General features: G+C 45.3%; 1 protein-coding gene across 13 annotated transcripts in view; it reads left to right on the top strand.

Moving 5' to 3' along the window:
* The window catches only part of tenm3 (teneurin transmembrane protein 3), a 270,450-nt gene that overhangs the window by 55,163 nt on the left and 193,442 nt on the right, over nt 1-21,845 (top strand). For all 13 annotated transcript variants that reach the window (XM_029118033.2, XM_029118036.2, XM_034291255.1 and 10 more), the window contains one exon: nt 18,954-19,357. In XM_029118033.2, coding sequence (XP_028973866.2) covers nt 19,105-19,357 — 253 coding nt within the window. In that variant the 5' untranslated portion in view covers nt 18,954-19,104. Of the gene's footprint in view, nt 1-18,953; nt 19,358-21,845 lie in introns of those variants that run through there.

Below are 21,845 nucleotides of genomic sequence, written 5' to 3'. Positions count from 1 at the left end.
GATCACACAAACATTAAAACCTCACACCAAGCTCATACTTAGCCGTCCTGGGTCATCCGTCTCTCCGGCTGAAACGCATCCAGAGCCGTGGCATCAGGACCCTGCGGGGCTCTGGGGCAGGGAAAAGAAGCAGAGGAACAGGCGGCTGGAGAAAGCCGAGATGTGTCAGGCCTCTTAAACAGAGATATTTCCATGTCTTTCTTCTGGCCAGAGGGCTCGTTTGGGTCGCGCCTCCGCCCCAGCTGGGTAGAAAGGAACCGGTGCACAGAGGCTAAGACGCTCACATGAAACCATTTGACCATCGGGCCTAAATTATTTAGCTGACATCACCTCTGAGAGATGAGCAGAGCCCAGGACGGGTCGGCAGTAGTGGAGCCAGCAGTACTCTCAGTCTCTATCAATCCTTTCAATCTATCGCTTTCCTTCTCTCCCCTCTGTCTTTTTCTCTCTCTCTCCCCCATCTTTATCCACCCTCTCCATCTCCCCCTCCATCTGTCGCTCTCTACCTCCCCCTTCTTTATTTCTCTCACCCTTTCTCTCTGCACGGTTCGTTCTCTCTCCGTCTATTTGTAACTCCCAGCTCTCTCTTCTTTCTTCTCTCTCTTTCCTCTTTCTTCTGTAACTTTCTTCCCGTTGTCAGTTCTTTTTTTTCTCTGTCACTTCCCGTCTTTGTCACCCTCCATCACGGAAGATAGAAAAGCCCTTCCCTCAGCGAGCAGCTCATTTCATATTCTCTCGCTAAGAATATGATAAATAACAATAATATCAACAAAAACACATCAGTTTTTCTAACCCTCTCTATTTTCAGATGTCTTTGATGGAAATCTCAGAACGGATGGAAAAAAAAAAAGAAAAGAAAAAGATTAGCATGAGGAAAGAATGATCAAATGGAAATATTTCTTTATAATAAGCCCATCCCAATGTTCTTCATCCTATTCTTCGACCCCTGACTGCGCTGCCATACTACTTCTATGACAGAGAGAGATGGAGAGATGGGGAGACAGAGAGAGGAGGGTAGATGAAGCTCAGCTGCACACAGACACACACAAACACACACACACACACACAGACACACAGGGCTGTGATCTGCCTGTATTGAAATAGCTCGGTGTCCTGACCTACATTCCCCCGGATGGGGGCTCGCTGACAGTCAGTCGAAGAAAAAGGCTACAGATCGTGCGCGCACGCGCATAACAAAAACACATCACAGATGATGCCGAAAACGTGATCTGTGTGAGATCATTTTAAAAGCCAATCTGACCTGACGCTTCTGATTAATTGAGCTGGTTCCCGTCACATGTCTTGATGGACGAGAAAGTGAATGAGGGAGAGAGATGGAGAGAACGGTGGATGTAGAGGCTGAGAGCGAGATGGAGGGAGGGATATAGAGAATGTGAGGGAGTTGGAGGGATGGAAATAGAGAATGAGAGAGATGGAGAGAGGGGGGATATAGAGTGAGAGCCAAAGGGAGGGAAATAAAGAATGAGAGAGATGGAGAAATGGAGGGCAAGTGAGTGAGAATGTAGCTGTTGTACTGTTGCTCTATGTGTATCCTGAACATGTGTAATACGGAAGGTAGTCCGACTACTATCATAGACCTGTTATCATAGACCTACTACTATCATAGACCTGTTATCATTGACCTACAACTATCATAGACCTGTTATCATAGACCTACAACTATCATAGACCTGTTATCATAGACCTACAACTATCATAGACCTGTTATCATAGACCTGATATCATAGACCTACAACTATCATAGACCTGTTATCATTGACCTACAACTATCATAGACCTGTTATCATAGACCTGTTATCATAGACCTACTACTATCATAGACCTGTTATCATAGACCTACTACTATCATAGACCTGTTATCATAGACCTGATATCATAGACCTACAACTATCATAGACCTGTTATCATTGACCTACAACTATCATAGACCTGTTATCATAGACCTGTTATCATAGACCTACTACTATCATAGACCTGTTATCATAGACCTACTACTATCATAGACCTGCTACTAACATAGACCTGCTACTATCATAGACCTATTATCATAGACTTACTATTATCATAGACTTACTATTATCATAGACTTACTGTTATCATAGACTTATACTATTACCTATCATAGACCTACTATTATCATAGACTTATACTATTACCTATCATAGACCTTCTATTATCATAGACCTTCTATTATCATAGACCTTCTATTATCATAGACCTTCTATTATCATAGACCTACTACTATCATAGACTTATACAATTACCATTCATAGACCTACTGCTACAAAGAGCTACTACTATTATAGACATACCACCATCATAGACCTACAACATACACCCATTCGGTCAGCCCTGCTCATCTCTGATGTCACACATGTAATACAAGTGTTTTTACTTCCTTCCTTACCCCCTCGTCCCCGCCCCCCCATGCAATGTGCTCAGAGTTGCTGACGTTGCTGTGTTTATTATTACATTATGAAATAAATTCCAGAATTGAAAATGTCATAAGTGCACAGCAAATAATCATAATAAGCAATTACCTGTTTTGTTACAAAACAAAGCTGTTTTCCCTGTTCTGAAGAAATAGATGTGGTCCTGTGGGCTCGCTAATAAAAATAACTACGGTATAGTAGTTTAGAATGAAGGATTAGAATTCCCTGTTTGTTCCTTTATTTCACAAATTCAGCCTTTGTCATTTACATGCTGGTTTTCTGCAGCTGTGAATTCCTGGAAAACATTTTCATCAGTTGTATAATTTAATCAATGGTTGCCCTGAATCAGTTTTATCTTCAATACATTCATCAACATTCGATATGATTGTTAAACTTTTTGACACTTATTACATATAGATAAATTTAGATTTTTTAATTTACCTCTTCCATTATTGACAAAAAGAATATGCCTACTTAAGTAATAAACACATGGACATTTTAAATATTGAGGTAATTGTAAAGAAATGTAAATGCTGCTTGCATTATTATTGTATTGTTTTACCATTATTGGTGACAGTAAATTAAATAAAAATATTTAAGGCATTTATGATGTGAAAAGCAAGATAAAACTACCTCATATGTGTGAAGACTTCCTGGAATGGATATAGTTTAGTCTGATCCTGAAAAGGACTCTGTTCAATCTGATCCTGAACATCACACATTTTTCATACGTCTTATCTAATTCACAAATCTGACACCAACTGCAATTCGAAGCATTTCCCATCTAAGTTGTTTTTGTAAAGGTGATCTCCTGAAATGGACACTGTACATATCTGAGCCTATCTGCTTTGATGAATCCGACACCAGATATGAGTTACAGCGTTTGTTTTCCAGATGAGCTCCACTGTTTTCTCAGGTGCTTCCACACATGCCTTTAGCTCGGCGGGAACGGACATGACAGTCGGTGGCGGCCAGTAGGATCCCGTCTCGCCACGGATGGGGAGTTCCCAGTCAAGCATTCGTTCAACCCATGCATGTAATTCCCCGTCCAATGCCGTGTTGTTCCATTCAGCAAGATCAACCGCGAAGCAGAGAGCCATGCAGACGCCCAGACAAAGGCGAAGGGCAATGAATAATGGCGTTTGCCTTGCGTGTATGTGGACCTAGCTGTTTTTATGTAAATAATATACTTATCCACCCTAAATGCTGTGTATACACTGTCTGTTGAGATTTGTCCCTAAAACACGTTTTATTCTCCACAGACACTATAGTTTATAGCAGTTGTTTTCACAGAAGTATGGTATTGATGAAACAATAATGTTTCTAAAAAAAAAGTATTTATAATTTAGGAATTATTTAGAGAGTTAAAACAAGAATAAATATACTATATTGTCTTGTTTATTGTTCATTACATTTAAATGTGAGAGAAAGAAAAAACATATTTTCTGTCTCAGAAAAGATGAGTTTACATGTCAAATGTTAGAATTAATGCAGTCTAGAGTTAAATATAGCAGTGGGGAGAACAAGTATTTGATACACTGCCGATTTTGCAGGTTTTCCTGCTTACAATGCATGTAGAGGTCTGTCATTTTTATCATAGGTACACTTCAACTGTGAGAGACGGAATCTAAAACAAAAATCCAGAAAATCACATTGTATGATTTTTTTATAATTACTTTGCATTTTATTGCATGACATACAGTGGGGAGAAAAAGTATTTGGTACACTACTGGTTTAGCAGGTTTTTCTACTTGCAAAGCATGTAGAGGTCTGTCATTTTTATCATATGTACACTTCACCTGTGAGAGAAAGAATCTAATAAAAAATCCCGAAAATCACATTGTATGATTTTTAAATAATTTATTTGCATGACATAAGTATTTGATCACCTACCAACCAGTAAGAATTCCGTCTCTCACAGACCTGTTAGTTTTACTTTAAGAAGCCCTCCTGTTCACCAATCATTACCTGTATTAACTGCACCTGTTTGAACTCGTTACCTGTATAAAAGACACCTGTCCACACACTCAGTCAAACAGACTCCAGGTCATTTGGTCTGATGAGACTAAAATAGAGCTTTTTGATCTAAACTCCACTTGCTGTGTTTGGAGGAAGAAGAAGGATGAGTACAGTCCCAAGAACACCATCCCAACTGTGAAGCATGGAGGTGGAAACATTATCTTTGGGGATACTTTTCTGCAAAGGGGACAGGACGACTGTACCGTATTGAGGGGAGGATGGATGGGGCCATGTTTTGCGAGATCTTGGCCAACAACCTCCTTCCCTCAGTAAGAGCATTGAAGATGGGTCGTGGCTGGGTCTTCCAGCATGACAACGACCTGAAACACACAGCCAGGGCAACTAAGGAGTGGATCCGTAAGAAGCATCTCAATGTCCTGGAGTGGCCTAGCCAGTCTCCAGACCTGAACCCAATAGAACATCTTTGGAGGGAGCTGAAAGTCTGTATTGCCCAGCAACAGCCCTAAAACCTGAAGGATCTGGAGAAGGTCTATATGGAGGAGTGGGCTGCTGCAGAGTGTGCAAACCTGGTCAAGAACTACAGGAAACGTATGATCTCTGTAATTGCAAACAAAGGTGTCTGTACCAAATATTAAGTAGTGCTTTTCTAATGTATCAAATACTTATGTCATGCAATAAAATGCATTACTTAAAAATCATACCATGTGATTTTTGTTTTAGATTCCGTCACTCACAGTTGAAGAGTACCTATGATAAAAATTACAGACTTCTACATGCTTTGTAAGTGGGAAAACCTGCTAAATCGGCAGTGTATCAAATACTTGTTCTCCCACTGTATATCCTACATTTCAGTGTAAGCCAAGAATTTCTCTTTATTTCTGCTTGAACTCCCTGTCAGAACTGGAACACCAGTTGCAGATGGTAGCTTTTCGAAGCATCTCCCCCAGTCAAATAAGTCTCACTTAAACTAAGCTCTGTATTCATAGTTGTGGTTGAAATCCTTAGCTTCCAAAATTCTCCCCTTCAGTCACTGACATCTCCCAGATGTCATGTTTTTGTTTTGGACTGACCCACAGCCAGTCCAGTAATATGACAGCTGAATTATGTTCCTGCTAAAATGTGAAAAAAAAATACAGTGTGCCAATGGGAAGAAGTTAGCGGCCACTTCATTTATATTGGGCCTTCCAACCTGTCATCTCTGACCGCCAAGCTGAATGGATCATTTAACTGTTTTCTATTACAGCTCCATTGATAGATTATATAGCACAGTAAAAAACTGATTGAAAATAGTAGGATGAACACAAGAATAAATTAACCTAGCCAGCCTGAGGCATTTTGTCTGGTTTTGTAGAGGATTTACATGTCCACACATGTATCATGTTGCATTTTAACTACAGAAAGGGCAGGATATATTTTTCTCACATTTCTTTCATTATTTACCCAATGTAAATCAAAGTAATCAATGGTTTTGGGTTGATTGCCCGTTTAATACAACATTTTCTCATATTTCACTTATCTACTGTATCGTTCATAGCAAAAAACTTTGAAAAATCGAAATGAACAAACACAGGAAAATAAATACGCACTTGACCCTGAAAATATCAGCGTGTCAACATTCAGGTTGTTATGCTGGTATTATTATTACGCCAGCACTCTGAATAATCTTCTAATGACAGTTGATGTGTCTTCATGTCAGAGAAACCGCAAAGCAGCAACAGTTGTTTGTTCAACCAGTCATTTAGAGAAGTAAACAACATCAGCCGGGTCTGTATTGACTGTCAGCCTCATTGCCGTAATAACAGGCTTTCAACACACAAATTGGCCCCCTTCTCAGCCCGCCTTCGCTGCTATTAAAAACCTAACTACAGTCTGGGCCTGACTCTGATTTAAGAGTGCATGTCTGTATGTATCTTGTCGTTCGGTCCATCCACAAACCAGAAAAGTCTGACAAATCCCTTAATCGCTGAAAAGCAGTGCTAGTCCGATAAAGATGTTTGCGGGCAGGCCGCAGTCAGTGCCTCTGGAGAAGCGCTGGTACCAAGCCTGCATATGGCTTCTGTCAGGGCTCTGCGGAACAGGGACTGGTGACCTCACCTCACGACCACACCCGACAGCAGGCACCTGGCGTCCTTGGGGTTAACTAGGGACCATGTTCTTGGTCTGTGCCTGGCCCATTGCGTGCAACACGCGGAGGTGTTTCCAGTCAGCCTAAGAAAGCGGAGCTTCACGTTTCGGGTTGCAACACAACTGGTCGTCCCAGGCTCGCTCCCCAGTGACACCGTCCCTACACACTTCCTTTAGCCCACACTGCTCTGATCAGAAGTAGGGCACTGTATAAGAATTAGGGTGCCATTTGTGCCCCGGAGTCCAGTGAACCTTGACGCTCCCTTATTGCCATGCAGGTCGGTCTCTAGGGGGGTTAGATTTTACCACCACTCCGAAATCAGAGCCCTCTTTTGTCAGGACGGAGGAAGAAGCAAATGGCTTTAGAATAGATTTTATCAACAGCCATCAATCAACGGTGGGGGCACGTCATCTCAATCAAACACACACACACACACAATGTCTCAGGACTCTGGATAAGGTGACACCTCTCCCCAAATAGCCAGCTCAATTAACCAATCAGGCGCTGTAGTCTGAAAAGGCCCCTCCCGCCCCGAGGGGAAAGCCTGCCCTGTGTTGGGAGTACTGGGCTCACCTCTCTGACCTCGGACGTCAATCACAAGGAGGGGGATCGGCCTAGGTGTTGGGGGGGTAGGTCAGGGGAGGGAACAGCAGTAATGTTCCACCTCTCTCAGAAACACTGTGGTTAACATGGCTGCACGAGGTCGCCGTACTCACACGTTTTACTCCAACCCTCACCTTAATGGCACCTTAACTTAACCAAGCCCTGCTTGCAATTGAAACCTAAACCTAACTTTTGAGCTGGAAATACGGGAGTGGTCAAGGGAAGCCTAAGCAGCTGCCTCTGGTGCGTGTGTAGCATGGGTTGGGGACCGGCCCACTGCTCTTTCAGCAAAAATCTTTCCTTTTTCCACTGTCCGTAGCACTGCATACAATAATGCTTATAAAATTATATGAATTTTGGTAAACGGGTATAAATGTATGAAATGAAGTGTTGCTGTAATGTGTGTAAATGTTAAACAAATCCAAAGCCATTTTTCCTTCATATTGATACGGGTGGCAGAATGGCTGATTCAACGGTGTGCAGCCAATTGACAAGAAGCCCCAGACAGTGAGGATTGCCCCTTTCTAAAGCTTTGTAAAGTTGCGTAGCATCACATGTAAATATCTCTAGGTTTAGAGTTCACCACAGAAGCATATTCGAAAATGTAATTTGAAAAGCATAGATCTGACAGGCTGCTTTGTGTGAGAGGAAGAGGAAGAAACGGTTAACCTTGGCCAACCGGAATGAAGGAGCCCTATGTCATGTAATTTGGATCTGCTATGTGAAATTGGTTCATTCCTGGCCTTTCTTTTCTTCTTCTGACGGTCTCCTCTTATCTCTCTTTGGCCTTTCTCTTGTATGGTGTTTAATGCACCAGTAATTGAAATGCCCTTTGAGAAATTCTTGGAAGTTGATTTTCTTCAACATGACAAACTCTGTCCAGGACGTCATGCGTGTTGTTCAGCCTTATTCTCTGCACAACTCAATTCATACGGAGCCACTTAATGGAATGTTTTCCCTTTTGTTACTCAATGACGGTGATTTCTCTGGGCCTATGTGCTTCCTGGTCACTGCCTCGTCGCCTCATCCTCATCCCTCCAGTTATGGTGACTGGTCCCTGGGCGCGGTAATATATTTTATCCCACCGGGTGCCTTCCAACTTTCTCCTAAGTATTAGTTTGGGTTAAGTTCCTCCCACTAATACTCCCTCCCTCCCTTCACCCTTTTGGATCCAGTCAGGCAAGCGCTGCGTTCCAAATGGCACCTTATTTCCAAAACAATGGGTTGGGGTTTGAGCACCGCTCAGGGAACAGGGTGTCATTCGATAGCCAACCTGTGGGTGCCCCCCCCCACCCCAAGCTGTGTCCATTGAAGAACGAGTCACCTCCTTCCCTCCCGGCCCTCTCCCCCTCCTCTCGTACAATGGCCCCATTGTCCCCCGCCCCCCCCCGCCCCTGTCTGCCTGAAAGCTCCTACCTGTTATTCTGTTGGAAGAACCCAGTGAGATGGAGAGAGGGAGGAAAACAGAGAATGGAATAATGAATGGTCCCTTTGTGAAATGGCGCACACCAGCCATCGTGTTGGTCCACGCACAAAGACGCAGGATGGCAGCCCGTTCACCGGCGCTCTTGATAACCTAATGAGAACATGGCGGTTCTGCTCTGACATCACACCTGATAGAGCCCCCCCCCCCAGCACATAACCTAGCACATAAAGTTATCATGCGTAGATTCACATGATAACAAACAGCTTTTCACTTACACACAGGTACTATAATGCATTATTACAGCACCCGGAAAAGACATGTAGAGCTCCCTGAACTCCGATTACATTTCGTAACGGTGTGATCAAGGGGCAGATTAACCGTTTAGGTTTATACAGTAGATGGATTAGCCCGTGGCTTGACACCTTATATTTCTACCGTCGAGAAGGGGGCCGTTTGTTTTGTGTATTGACCTTCCGAAGATCGATGATGCTGTTTGTTCCTGCTCGTTCCTCTATTCATTCCCTCTTTGTGCCGTGTCCCAACAACAGTGGTTCACCATCGCTCCCTCCTGTTAATTACTTCAGCTAGTTGTTCAATTCTTATGGAATTGTTTAGGCCCGCCCCTCCTCCCTTTCTCTCTGTCTTTCTCTCTCTCCATTTCTTTCTTTCAATCCATTGTGTTCCGTGACTGTCTGATGAAGCCGCTGTCTGATGAAGCCCCCGCCCTTCTATTCTTTAATCCCTCTCTTCTCAGTGGGCTGGATTAGCAGCCACGTACTTGTAATTTTGACCTCATTGGACGGTGATAAGTGGAGGGCAGGTGGGAGTCTGGTTAGCAGGACTCTAAACCCTCTGGAGAGCAGAACGGAGGCAGAGAGTGACGTGACGGGCTGAAATGAAAGGTCGCGGAGGAAGATGACATTGAGAGATGAGCGGAGGGATTACCCTCCCGCCGTGCACGTGAGCGCGGGTGGACGCTTCTGAGGACGGAAGGGACTTTCCCAGAGACTTTAGTTCACTGTACATCTGTTGAACGGATCTGCGTCCCATCCGCCATGATGAAGAGCGGAGAGCACGCATGAGTCACCAGCCGGAATCCAAGCACGGATAGGATCAGCTACTGTTCAGGAGGATCACAAGAGGCTGTATGAGGGCGATTTCAGATCTCCATTTTATTACAGTTAAAAGGGCTTTATTGGCGTGAGAAACCTTTGTTGACATTGCCAAAGCAGGTGGCAAAGGGAAATGTGTTATGAATCACAACGGTGAAAATAAAAATGAAAACTGGAAATAGTCTCTCTGCATTTTTCTCTCAGATTTTCTCGCTCCTCTATCTCTTTTCCTCCTCCCCCTCTCTCTTTTTCTCTCTGTCTCGTCCCCCTCCCTCTCTCTGTGGTGGTGTGGGTTTGGGCCGGAGTGGAATCTCCTGCCGACAAACATTAGCGTGATGATCTCCATCTGTCTCCACCCACCTATCTCTTTGGGCGTCTCTACCTTCATATCCATCTGAAGGGGTGAGGACAGGAAGTGGCAGGAATGGGAGCGCATCCTTCCCCGCATGATCTCCCGTGTCAGGGTAGAGGCGTGGCGTGTCCGGGACGTAATAACCTTGGGGGAGAGAAACGGTTGCCCTGGTTTGTATACTGTTGAAAGACTGATGGAAGGCAACCGCTGATTGGCTGGATCACCTATGCTGAAGGAGTGGCTGGGTGTGTTTAACTGGAGTTTTAATGAGTAAAAAGATGAATAGACTGACTTTTCTTTCCTGTCAGTCTTTCTGTCCCTCTATAAGTCTCTCTTCAATCTCTCTGTCTTTCTGTATCACTCCCTCTTCATCTCGGTCTCTCTCACGGTATCTGTCTCTGTGACATCGGGTCAGGGGTGTCAGGGCTGTTTTATGGCGTAAGTGATGTTGGGGAAACTCAGTATTTCATGGTTTATTCCGTGAGTTGAAGAGTTCATGGCGCGCCGACAATTTGCCAGAGCTTGTTGGGGTACAAACTGGTCAGTTGTGGGTCTGTTGTTTGCCTCTTAGTTTTCTGTAGAGGAATGTTGTGTCCTTACAAGTGGTTAGGAGTTTTATTTTTTTTATGCCTCTGTCTGTGTCTGTTCGAAATGTATTTTGTCTGGATTTCCCTTCACGTCTGCAAGTAGTTACTTAACTAAACAGGGTGTGTTTGTGTGTGTGTTTGTGTGTGTGGGTGTGGGTGTGTGTGTATGTGGGTGGGTGTGCATACGCACACACATTTTCATGTCTGCAAACAGTGTGTGTGTGTGTGGGTGGGTGGGTGTGCATACGCACACACATTTTCATGTCGGCAAACAGTGTGTGTGTGTGTATGTCCTCATTCATTAGCTGCAGGCAGCAGAGTGTGTATATTTGTTGGAAAGTAGGGTGAATGGGTGGCCAGGCCGGGCCCTCGGTGAGGGGCAGTGATTGGGTTAGCAGGAAGCGCTGTGAGTTTGGCTGCGGGGAGTGGAAGCGCTGAGTGGCGGAGTGTGATGGAGGACCGAGGACTGGTCTGAATTAGGGCCCCCCCCCCCCCCGACCCCACCCGTCTGACCGACCGGTCCCTCCGGGCGGACCCCGCCCCCGCCTCCAACCCCCTCCCTCCCCAGACATCTGGAAACCACTGGGCTGTTGGGTTGTCCTGCCCCTGACGCGGACACCCGGCGCACATTAAGAGGAGCAAGGGCCAATTTATTAGCCCCTCTGCCCCACTCCGGGTTCGGGTTTCCAGCCCGGACGTACGGCCCGGTTCCCGGAGAGAGCCGAGCGCAAGCTTGCCCCTGCCGGCGGGGGTGGATGGGGGGCGGGCTGGGGTTGCCTCGGTGGGATGAGGGAGAGAGGGGAGCGCGGGGGCGTCTTTAGCCCAGGGGCAGTGACACCGAACAGGGGCCTACTTCACCCTATGGAAGACCCGCTGGCCGTCACGCTGGCCGTCACGCAAGCCACGCCTACCCCTCATCTGACGGCGTTTGTGTGTTTGTCTGCGTCTGCATGCGCCGCGGTGGCTTTTGCCTGGAGACGGCACACAGGAAGTGTTGTTATTCCACCAGCGAACCATTTCCCTCCGGTGAAGCGGTGAAATGATGGGTGCCAGGCAGACCAGGTCTTCCCACGTATTTCTTCTCTGCCTCCTTGCTCCTCTTCGCTGTTGCTCCTCGTAACTTAGAGAGATGAACGATGTTTGGGTTCACTGACCGAGTGGCTCTAAATCACAGCCCGCTCATATACATGAGAGAGAGAGAGAGAGAGAGAGAGAAATAAAATGGAGAGCGAAGGGAGAAGGGGGGATGAAATAAATGGATAGACAGAAAATGGAATAAATGAAGCAGAAAGAGAGAGTAATAGAGAGTCTGAGTAAACATTTCCAGCTGAAAGAGTTCCAACGTGACTTGCAGTGAGCTATCTTGTTTAGAAAATGGTGATAGTTAATAGTCACATTGCCTGCCTCATAACTTCATAACCAACATCCGCTCTCTCCCTTTCCTCTCATCTCCATATCTCTTGCTAAATCTCTCTTTTCTCCCTCCCTCTCAATCATTCTCCCTCCGTCTCTCACTTTGTCATTCCCAAGTTACACATTTCAGGAAGGGACATGTCTCCCTGACTGAGAGGCATTATCTTTCTTCTTACTACTTCCTGTCGTTCCTCCATGACTTCCCCTGGTCCAGAGTAACATCTGGGTCCTAACCAGCTTCTTATGTGACTGTCTGCGCTCTCTGATGTCTCTTAAAGCAGGGGGACATAGGAAGCCCAACGATGTGGGTTTAAGAACCATGTGTGACTTTTATGATCAATCAATAATACACGCTGCACATGGACATGTTCCTCTCACCTTCCTCACATTTATATCCGTTCTTTGATCATGCCATATCTCTCTCTCCCCCTCTCTTTCTCTTTTGTCATTCTGTATTGTGTATCTCCCTGTCGACCCGATAGCCGGCTGTAATATTTCTCTTCCTTTGAATGTGGCGACTTCCTTCCATTCAACTTTGCGGTTCCAACCGATTACAACCCCCCCCCCCACCCCCCCATCTGGTTTGCGAGCGAGGCCGTGACTGGAACTCACCCCGGGAGTTTATATTTCACACCATGTTCAACAGTACACACAAAAAAAAGTAAGAACATGTGCAACGCTCCATTTCTTTTTCTGTCTTAAAGAGCCCAAAACCAGTCTCAGCGCTCTGCCGTTGAATCTGTTCCCTCTCCATCCATCTCTCCTTCTGTCCTCCACGCTCTGTCTGTCTTAAATAAGTGGAATACACCAGGTACAATTCGGAAATGTAGTTACCTTTTGTAACAAACTCATTTGTTCATGTCAGCCAAAATGTTTTGGGTTCATCAGTAGTTAGTCTAACCAGCTATCTCAACTGGCTGAGTACCGCGCCGGCATGTACCAATCCACGGGGCCCCACAACTATTTTGTTAATCATTCCATGTCAGGTTTAAGAGCCGCCTGTCTTGAATGTTGTTTTATAGAATTGCTAAGTTGCCTCTCCACCCCTGATGTGTATAAAAGCAGGGAGTGACTTGGAGTTTATCCACTGTTAAATGGGGCGCTGGGCCCCCCTACCCGAAACCAAGGGTGGCAAAATGCTCGGGCCAGCCCTCCTTTCTTTTCCTGTCTTTATTGCTCTCTCTTTTTCCTCTTTTTCTCTCTGTGTTTCTTTGCCTCTTTCTCCACACTGCATCCTGTTGTATATCTCTGTCCTCTTCCCTTCTGTTCCCAATTTTCTGTGGCCATGCCCTCGTGTGTGATGCTGCTCAGATGCTGCACAGTAGCTGGGAGCGAAGAGACCGAGCCGGAACAAAGCAGAACGCTGTGTCATCTGTGCTGGTGTCTGTGATGAACACCATGGACAGTTGGACTAGACCATGGGAAAGAATCATTTCAGCACGGCGCTGGTGGAAAAAGCCCCAGCATCAGCCTCCTAATCAGCCCGCTCCTTCTCAGCGTAGCCGTTTGTGAGAATGTCCATTAGCGGCGGTTAGCGTCCCAGTCGACCCTGCCGTGCGTGTGAAGATGAGACGCCTCCACGTTGAATGTCGACCGAACCTCCTCCCTTCCAGAGGACGTTCTGTTTGCCGTCGACCCCGGCCTCCTCTCTGGAAGGACGGGTGGAGAAGGGACAACTAGAACAATAGCGGGTGTGTCAGAGAGGGCGAGGGGTGCCGTTTCAGCTGGTATCCCCAAGGCAACCAGGATCCACTTAAAAAAAAAAAGAGAAAAGAAACGTGTTCTCTCACAAAGAATATGGGTCAGGCAGGCTCAAAACCACAGTACTCCACAAACATTTCCTCAATCCATTATTCTCTCCCTCCTTTCTCTCTTCTATCGCTGTTCTTGCTCTCTCTCTCTCTCTCCCTCTCTCTCTCCCTCTCTCTTTCCCTCTCTCTTTCCCTCCCTCTCTCTCTCCCTCTCTCTTTCTCTCTCTCTCTCTCTCTCTTTCCCTCCCTCTCTCTCTCTCTCCCTCTCTCTTTCTCTCCCTCTCTCTTTCTCTCTCTCTCTCTCTCTTATTCTCTCTCTTTCTCTCCCTTTCTCTTTCTCTCTCTCTCCCTCTCTCTCTCTCTCTCTCTTTCTCTCCCTCTCTCTTTCCCTCCCTCCCTCCCTCTCTCTCCCTCTCTCTCTCTTTCCCTCTCTCTCTCTCTCTCTCTCTCTCCCTTGCTGCCCATCTTGATGACTCCATAATCTGCCCGCTGCCGTGAGATGGAAAAGATAAAATGGAAAATCCTTTTTTTTTTTTTTTTTTTACGATCCCGTTCGAGGGCCAAGCGGAGTCTGACCGAGATGTGTTACGGCAACGTTACACCCTCGCCTGTCTCGCCCTCGTAATCCCAACGACTTTACCTTGGTTGAGGTCCAGGCCCTGTTATACGACCTCCCCGCTGAGAGCGAGTACACACGTGTGCTTTGAGGCGGCGCCGGTACAAGACGGACAGTGCAAGACGGACGGTGCAAGACGGCAAGCAGAACTTCTCCCGTCCCCGGGTTGGCCTGCTTCACATTACAGGGTAAGCGGTCCCAGGATCCCTTCTAGAACACCATTCAGATGCGGAGGGAAAGACCTGATCCGGGACTAGCGCTCGGATTCCGACCCCCCCCCCCCCCCCGACAAATCCCTGGTCGGCTTCACGTTATGACGCGGGTGCCACGTGACCCGGCTCCATTCATCATTCCACTGAGCTACCCCCCCTCCGCCACCGTTTAGCTAAGAGAGAAAATGGGCCCACTTATGAAAACCGAGGGACTGGGCTCTGGCATCGACAGCCTGATGCTGCCAAGCTGTTGCATATAAGAAGTGTGTTTGGCTGAAGAGGGTTTGGTTCCGGCGCTGGTTAATGGACTCAGTGAGGAATCCCTGTTGGACTCTTCATAACAGGAATCATCCGCTATGTCCCCGGGTTTGCAGGCCGCCTCTCATTCTTGCTCTCCTCTTTCTTCTTCTGTCCCTCCCTCTGTCTTTCTTTTTGTTCCTCTCGCTTTCTCCCTCCTCTCCCCTGCCTGCTCTCCCGTCACTCATTGACCTGTGTGTTCGTAAGGAATGACTTTGCGAAATACACGAGCCGACTGACTGTTGCTTGGACCTCTGCAACACAAGAAGCCGCCAGATGGCCTGGCCTAGTGAGAAGGGACAAATACTGCCTGAGGTGGCTGGCTGGCTGACTGACTGGCTGAGTGTTTGGCTGACTGACTGGCTGAGTGTTTGGCTGACTACACTTAGAGGACTGAGGGTGGTGGTCGGGGGTCCTGGGGGCGGAGGGTCCTTGAGATAGTCCAGCAGGAGGACGGCTCGGCCTGATATCTGAGGTCACCCCGTAAACAGCCCTGGGGAGAACACACTCACACCCAAACACACACACAGCCCCAGGGGTTTTCCAGGTTGTTTGTGTGTGTGTGCATTTTAGTGTGTTTGGACCTCGGGTTAAAATACTCATCCGCTCCATCAACTCAGGAGTCGTCCAGTTCACTGCTTGACTTCACACTCACGCCTAACGGACACACGCACGCACGCACCCACACACACTTTGCACACGCTAATTCGGTCGACCTGCCACTTGGCCCTTTTTCTCGGACGGTCAACATGAATTGGCGATGAGGTGTTGGACTGGCTCAAGTGTGTGGGTGTGTGTTGACATGTGTATTATGTATGAATCTGTATTTACATTTTAATCAGAGGTGTTGATGTTTACGCTCATTTTATCATAGACAGGTGTGTTGACGTGGGGGATGTATTTCCATGTAGAACAGGGCTGTCTTTTCCTGAAGCAGATATTCCTGCTGGGCTAAAAACTCTCTTAGCCATGGTAACCTCTTGGTTTAGTTCGCCTGGCAGAGCAAATACAAAACCTGCCTCAGCAAGTGTCTATGCCTGCCTAGCATTTGGTTATGACAGTCCAGCTGCATATCATTTCTTTTGATTCATTTGATTAATTGCAACAGTTTTTCGCATCGGTTAGCAATAAACACACACACATATAATGAAAGCTATGAATTTATTTAGTTAAATTTTAGGCGCTCACTTGCTGTAAGATACTGTGTGATTATGTTCTTCCATGTGAGCAGAAGTTTAACTGTAGGTAAAAAAAAAAAAAAGCAATACTAAGTCCAAATCAAAGAGAGAAATCAAAGATGTGGTAAAACTGGGGGGACATTTTTAGAAGAACCAGACCAGGAGCTTTTCATCTGCTTCATGAGAACGTCAACTCTGCCTCTGAGCGCATCATATTTCTAGTCACATACGACGCCATATCTATCAATTATTTAAACGTCTCCCCTGAAACACTGAGGTACAGCCTTCTCTCTCTCGGTCTCCTGACTGTTGTACAAATAAGATAATCTGCACTAATGTTGTTATAGTAATGCATTACCATATTACTGTTGCAGTCACAGGGTTTTTCCCATTTAAAACTGCTCCAGTCATTGAACCAAATCACTTTTTAATTAAGAATTTAATTACCAATAATGCACTTGATCAGCCAGACCTAATTTCATTTAGGCGAGATCTCAGAGAAATCAGATCACTCTCTTTGTGTCAACACAAGAGGTCAAATCTGTCACATTTTCCCCTTTTGTATTTCAATACATAGTTTATATACATACTGTTGTTGTGATTTGTGTGTGTGATTTTAGGCAATTTTCTTAAATATGTTTATGTATATTCTCTAGATAAAATCCAGTATATTAGAAAAATCCAGTATATTCTCTACATATTATCCAGTTTAATTTTTAAATAGTTTTTTTTACTTTGGCGATCATCCAATTTTCTTGGTGTATGACTTGACAGAACCATATTATTATATTATAATAATAATAATTATTATTAATATATGTGGTGTTTGGTTGACATTACGAGCCCTTTTGTAATGTTTTATGCACATTTTATGCCAATTGGACAAATGGGCAGCCAGTCGCGTAATGTGCAGCGTTGGGGTGTTTGTCCTAGTGGGACTGATAGCCTACTAGTGTGAATTTATGTAAACAGTCTGAGGATGTGAAGCTGGGGGGCCACATGGGACCATCTTAGGAGGTTACCGTTGCTCGAGCGGCCCTGCTAGTGTGACTGGTAGATGGCAATAACCAAAAAACTTCTGGGCCAGGTCGGTCAGTTGTCTGACCGTCCGTCTGACTGCCTGATCCTGACAGATTGCTCACATCGCTGCTGATCTTATCCACACACTAATCTCATTCCCCCATAAGCACTTCTCACAGCTCAGTCACCACCTTCATCGTCCTCTCTCCCTCTTCTCCTCCTCCCTCCCTCCCTCCCTCCACTCCCCTCCTCCCCCCACCCTCCATCCCTCACTGCCTGTATAAGTCTCAGTAAATGTTAACAAGACTATAAACTAGCAGTGTGAGGACCTCTTTCTCTCCCTCTCTCTCTCTCTCTCTCCCCCCATTCTACTTCTCTCTCTTCTCTTCATGCCTTTATAATGTAGCTAGATTTACTCAATATATTCATGAATGAGCAGCTGTGCCGTTGTTGTTGTGTTGTGACTTACATTCAGTACATCACGGCTGTAGGCTTGTTTTAAAAAGATTACCAGGAGGGGGACAGCCCAGGACAGACAACAGCAGGTAGCCATTCTGAGCAGCCCCTCACCCTACCCAGCCCTGTCCCTCCCCCGGCATGCTTAGTAAGGCCTGGTAATAACACCTCTTTGTGTGGTGAAACTACGGAAATGATGATGTCAACCTTTTCAACCAGGAGAAGAGGCAGCCTGGCAGGGTTTAAGAGACTTTAAATAACACCAGTCCCTGTTCTCTCTTTCTCAGCGCTTCGTTCGCTCTTGATAGTGAACTGAGAGAGAAGAGGAGACATCCTCCCCTTGTGATATCAGAAGCCTCTTCCCCTGCTTCTTTTGTGGGGGGTGGGGGTCCACCTTCCAACTTGCCAAACTGCCTCCCTCAACCCTGTAATCATGTGGGAGGATTTTTTGAGAACTCGCACAGGAAAAACATATTCCAAAATATCTCCGCAACTTCACAAAAAGTGAAAAGTTTTTTTTTTTTTAAAGATGTATGAGAGAGAGCATCATACAGCCTGATCTTTGGGATCCTTCCAGAAAGAGGGGCAGCCAAGATTCACAAATTAAAACGTCTGCAATTATCTGAAACGCAGCATTTGAAACAGACAAAGTTTCTTTGGCTAATAAATCTTTTAAAAATACCTCCGGGGGGGGGCCTTGGTGCAATGGTTGTTACTCCAACACACACACACACATTTATTGCTCCTCTGTGTTTCATTAGAAGTATGTTGTTTTATTTTTGGTTCCCAGGATGTTGATTTGATTAATTGTCGTTGGAAGCCAGGCTTAATAAAATATTTCTTTTTAAATTACATGAAAATCTCCTTTCTTGACACACACACACACACACACACACACACACTCAGGTTTTGTTTTGCTTTGAGTTAGTTATTTTATCCAATGGATTTGTTTTACTTATCAGTAACTGCGGACACACCCCAGACCAATGGGGGGCTTGGGTAATCAATTTACAGACACCCCCCCCCCCTAATTACCCCGCCTTACCCCTGACCCTTTCCCCCTATCGAATCCCTCATCACCCCTGTTCTTTGTTTCCCAAAGTCTGTCCCCTTCCTGGCTCTCCTCATTGAGACACACTCGGGCCCTGTCACAACACACCCACACGCCCCCGCAAACGCCCCCGCAAGCGCCCCCGCAAGCACGCACTAGCACCGCCCGACACTCCAGAAGGTGGGAGGATTTAAGGATCCCCGGAAGATTAAGTGCACAGCTTATCCTTATCTGACCGCTGTCTCATGCTTTTTCTTCCCCTCCCTTCGTCTCTCTCTCTCTCTCCCTCTCCCTCCCTCCCTCGCTCTACCCTCTCTTCAGGTAGCCGAGCCTAAGCGGAGCGGGTCGGGCGGAGCCTCCCTCCTCCACCTCCTCCACCCAAGCCTCTCTCCTCCACCGGCCAAGTCCGATCAGAGCGAGCGAGCGCGCGCGTGTGTGTTTATCCGCCGTGGCGGCGAAGCATGCTGACAGTATGGAGGTGAAGGAACGCAGGCCCTACTGCTCGCTGACCAAGAGCAGACGCGACAAGGAGCGACGCTACACGGGCTCGTCCGGCGACAGCGAGGAGTGCGGCGGGGGCCCGGGACCCAGGGTGCCCACCCAGAAGTCCTACAGCTCCAGTGAAACACTCAAGGCCTTCGACCAGCAGGATTCGTCCCGGCTCCTGTACGGGGGCAGAGTGAAGGAGATGGTTCATCGTCAACAGGACGAGTACACCCAGCAAGGTATGACCCCCTGGGAACCCACATGCATGCTGCTAGCAGGACTTCTCGGCTTTATTGTAAGGCAGTGAAATCGCGGCCTTCCCGGCGTCCGCCGTTTAGACGCTGCCTGAGGTCGCCCCCCTTGGTCTCTGCCTACACATCCACCACGGGCCTGGGAGTTACTCAGTGTTGATTCATGTCACCGATGTGAGCCGCAAACTCAAATGTTTACCTTAGATACGGGATAAGGGCCGACCGGTGCAGCTTTAAGTGCTCACCAGGACGGCGACCTGGTCTGATCACAAGTCACTCACTGTGGATAAGGGTAATTGTATTTGTACCGGTCTGACGTCGTCACTTAAACATGGTCTGGCAGCGGGTTCAAGCTCACATTCCTGGGTTGGTGTTAAACGTGAAGGCCAGGGCACTGTTCAGCTAACAAAGAGCTTCACGGGGCGTGTACCTCAGTTGACAGGGGGCGTGTCCCCTTGACTTGAACCAGCCAATAGTGATACATGAACATTTGGTAACGTCATTTTGCATGAGCAGCGGTTTTACACAGGACCGACTTCCTTTATTTTTAGAGAGCGGACCTATTGCTGGCAAACCTGGTCCCCACTTGGCCACTAGACTTGTTGGTCCCCGCCATGGCTAGACAGAGATAAGCACTTTGTTTAACTAGCACAGAAGACTCTTGGCTAAGCACCACTTTGTCTTCTTGTCCCATTACTCACTTTATACCTTCTTTCAGGGGCTCACAAATTAACTATGCTAACTGAAGGTAGCTGAAGGTAGCTAGCACTACCAGTTTCACATCTTTGTAAAAATAGGGTTTCGCTTTGACTTTCAAGGGTTTTGAACCCTTCAGAAATAACAGCGGGACTGAATTAGTTTGGGAAACATGATGGAATTAACAAGGAATAATTGGAGTTGTCAGCTTATGCCATCAGTGGTAAAAGTTAAAGCTGTGTGTTTTTCTAATCATTTTATTTTCACCAACACACGGTCAGCTGCATAGATCAGGATGTTTGGGTCTTGTGACACTTGCTACAAGTGAAAATGTGAAAATCACGTCGTAGCTGTGGTCCGTCAATATTTCCTATAACATTACAATAGTTATTTAAAGTTCATTAGTACTTCATAGATTGTTCCTCAGTTCCAATTAACACTTCATAAATATTTGAGAGAAGAAACGTAATTACTTTAATTATCTTATCATGTACATTTTCATTGACATGCTAATTGTGCGCTCATTTAAAATGAATATAATTTTAATTGAACTGCAGTCACTATCTTAGTTATGTCTGTAATTAACCAGCTTTTATAGTCTTTTATTCTTAGATTAACGATTTGGCCAGACAGTATTTCGTCCACAGGTTTACCTGTCAATATTTCATCCTTGTAATATGAATTCCCTTGGATGAATTTTGAAATTTTGCAGGAAATGTCATGTATCGACATAATGAATTAGATCATTTTATATGCATTATAGATAATTTTGTTATCGAATTAGATCATTTTTATGCATCTCTGTTAAGAATAATATTTTAAATAAAATCTGAAAGATTTGTGTATTTATTTCTGCATCTTCAACCATTAAACATGTAAATATAAAAATATATCATTCCTTTTCACTATGGTAATTGGACCTCTTGCCTTAAGAAGCGTTGCGTCTCATTTAGTTCCATTTGTATATATGAGACATTTATATTAAATTAATATACATAACTGCCAAAGTAGTGTACAGGTGAAGCACTTTCCGTTATCTCTAAAACCAAGATTATTATGTTGCTATTTCTTCCCAGTCAAGCTGGAACCATGTTATCATACCCAATGCAAAATATTCTAATAATTATAATGCCTTATGAATAACCACTAATATTCAATAATCACTGACATCTGGTATGTAGAAATGTTAATATATTTGATATGTATGTGAATGTGTGTGTGTATAAAATATATTTACTTATATAAAAAGAAAATGTGTGTATCAAATATATTTACTTATATAAAAAGAGAATCTGTTCAGAATGTCATACAGTTTAATTTAATGGTAGATTAGGAAGTTAAGGTAATCATTAGCTTTGGTTAAAAAAATGGGAATTACTGATCACAGGTCTATCTATTGGGTTTTTCCTTCTCAATTGTAGTAGCATGATTCATAGGCCTAAGATAAAGTTTGCAGTCTTTTGATGCCTGTAGGTCTGTTTGCATATAAGGACCCAGATTTATATTTTTTTTCATTTTGCAAAATTCTAAATGATAGAAATATTTTATTTTATTTTGTATTTCTTGTTGAGCAGTTATTTTAATTGAGTATTTTTGTGTGGAAAAAACAGTCGGTCCTAAAACAAAACAGGTTCATGTGACTTCTTTATCCATTTAATGAAATGCAATTTTATAGCGAGTGAATAACAGAAATAAAGGCCTAATGTGGAACAGTTTCTCCATTTGTTCCTGATTACCTCATAGGCGTTGATAGCTGTTGTTGCTTCTTGTGTTGTTGTGG

The sequence above is a fragment of the Esox lucius genome, chromosome 25, assembly GCF_011004845.1.
Source record: "Esox lucius isolate fEsoLuc1 chromosome 25, fEsoLuc1.pri, whole genome shotgun sequence".
NCBI lineage: Eukaryota > Metazoa > Chordata > Actinopteri > Esociformes > Esocidae > Esox > Esox lucius.
This window is presented reverse-complemented; position numbering and strand designations above follow the sequence as displayed.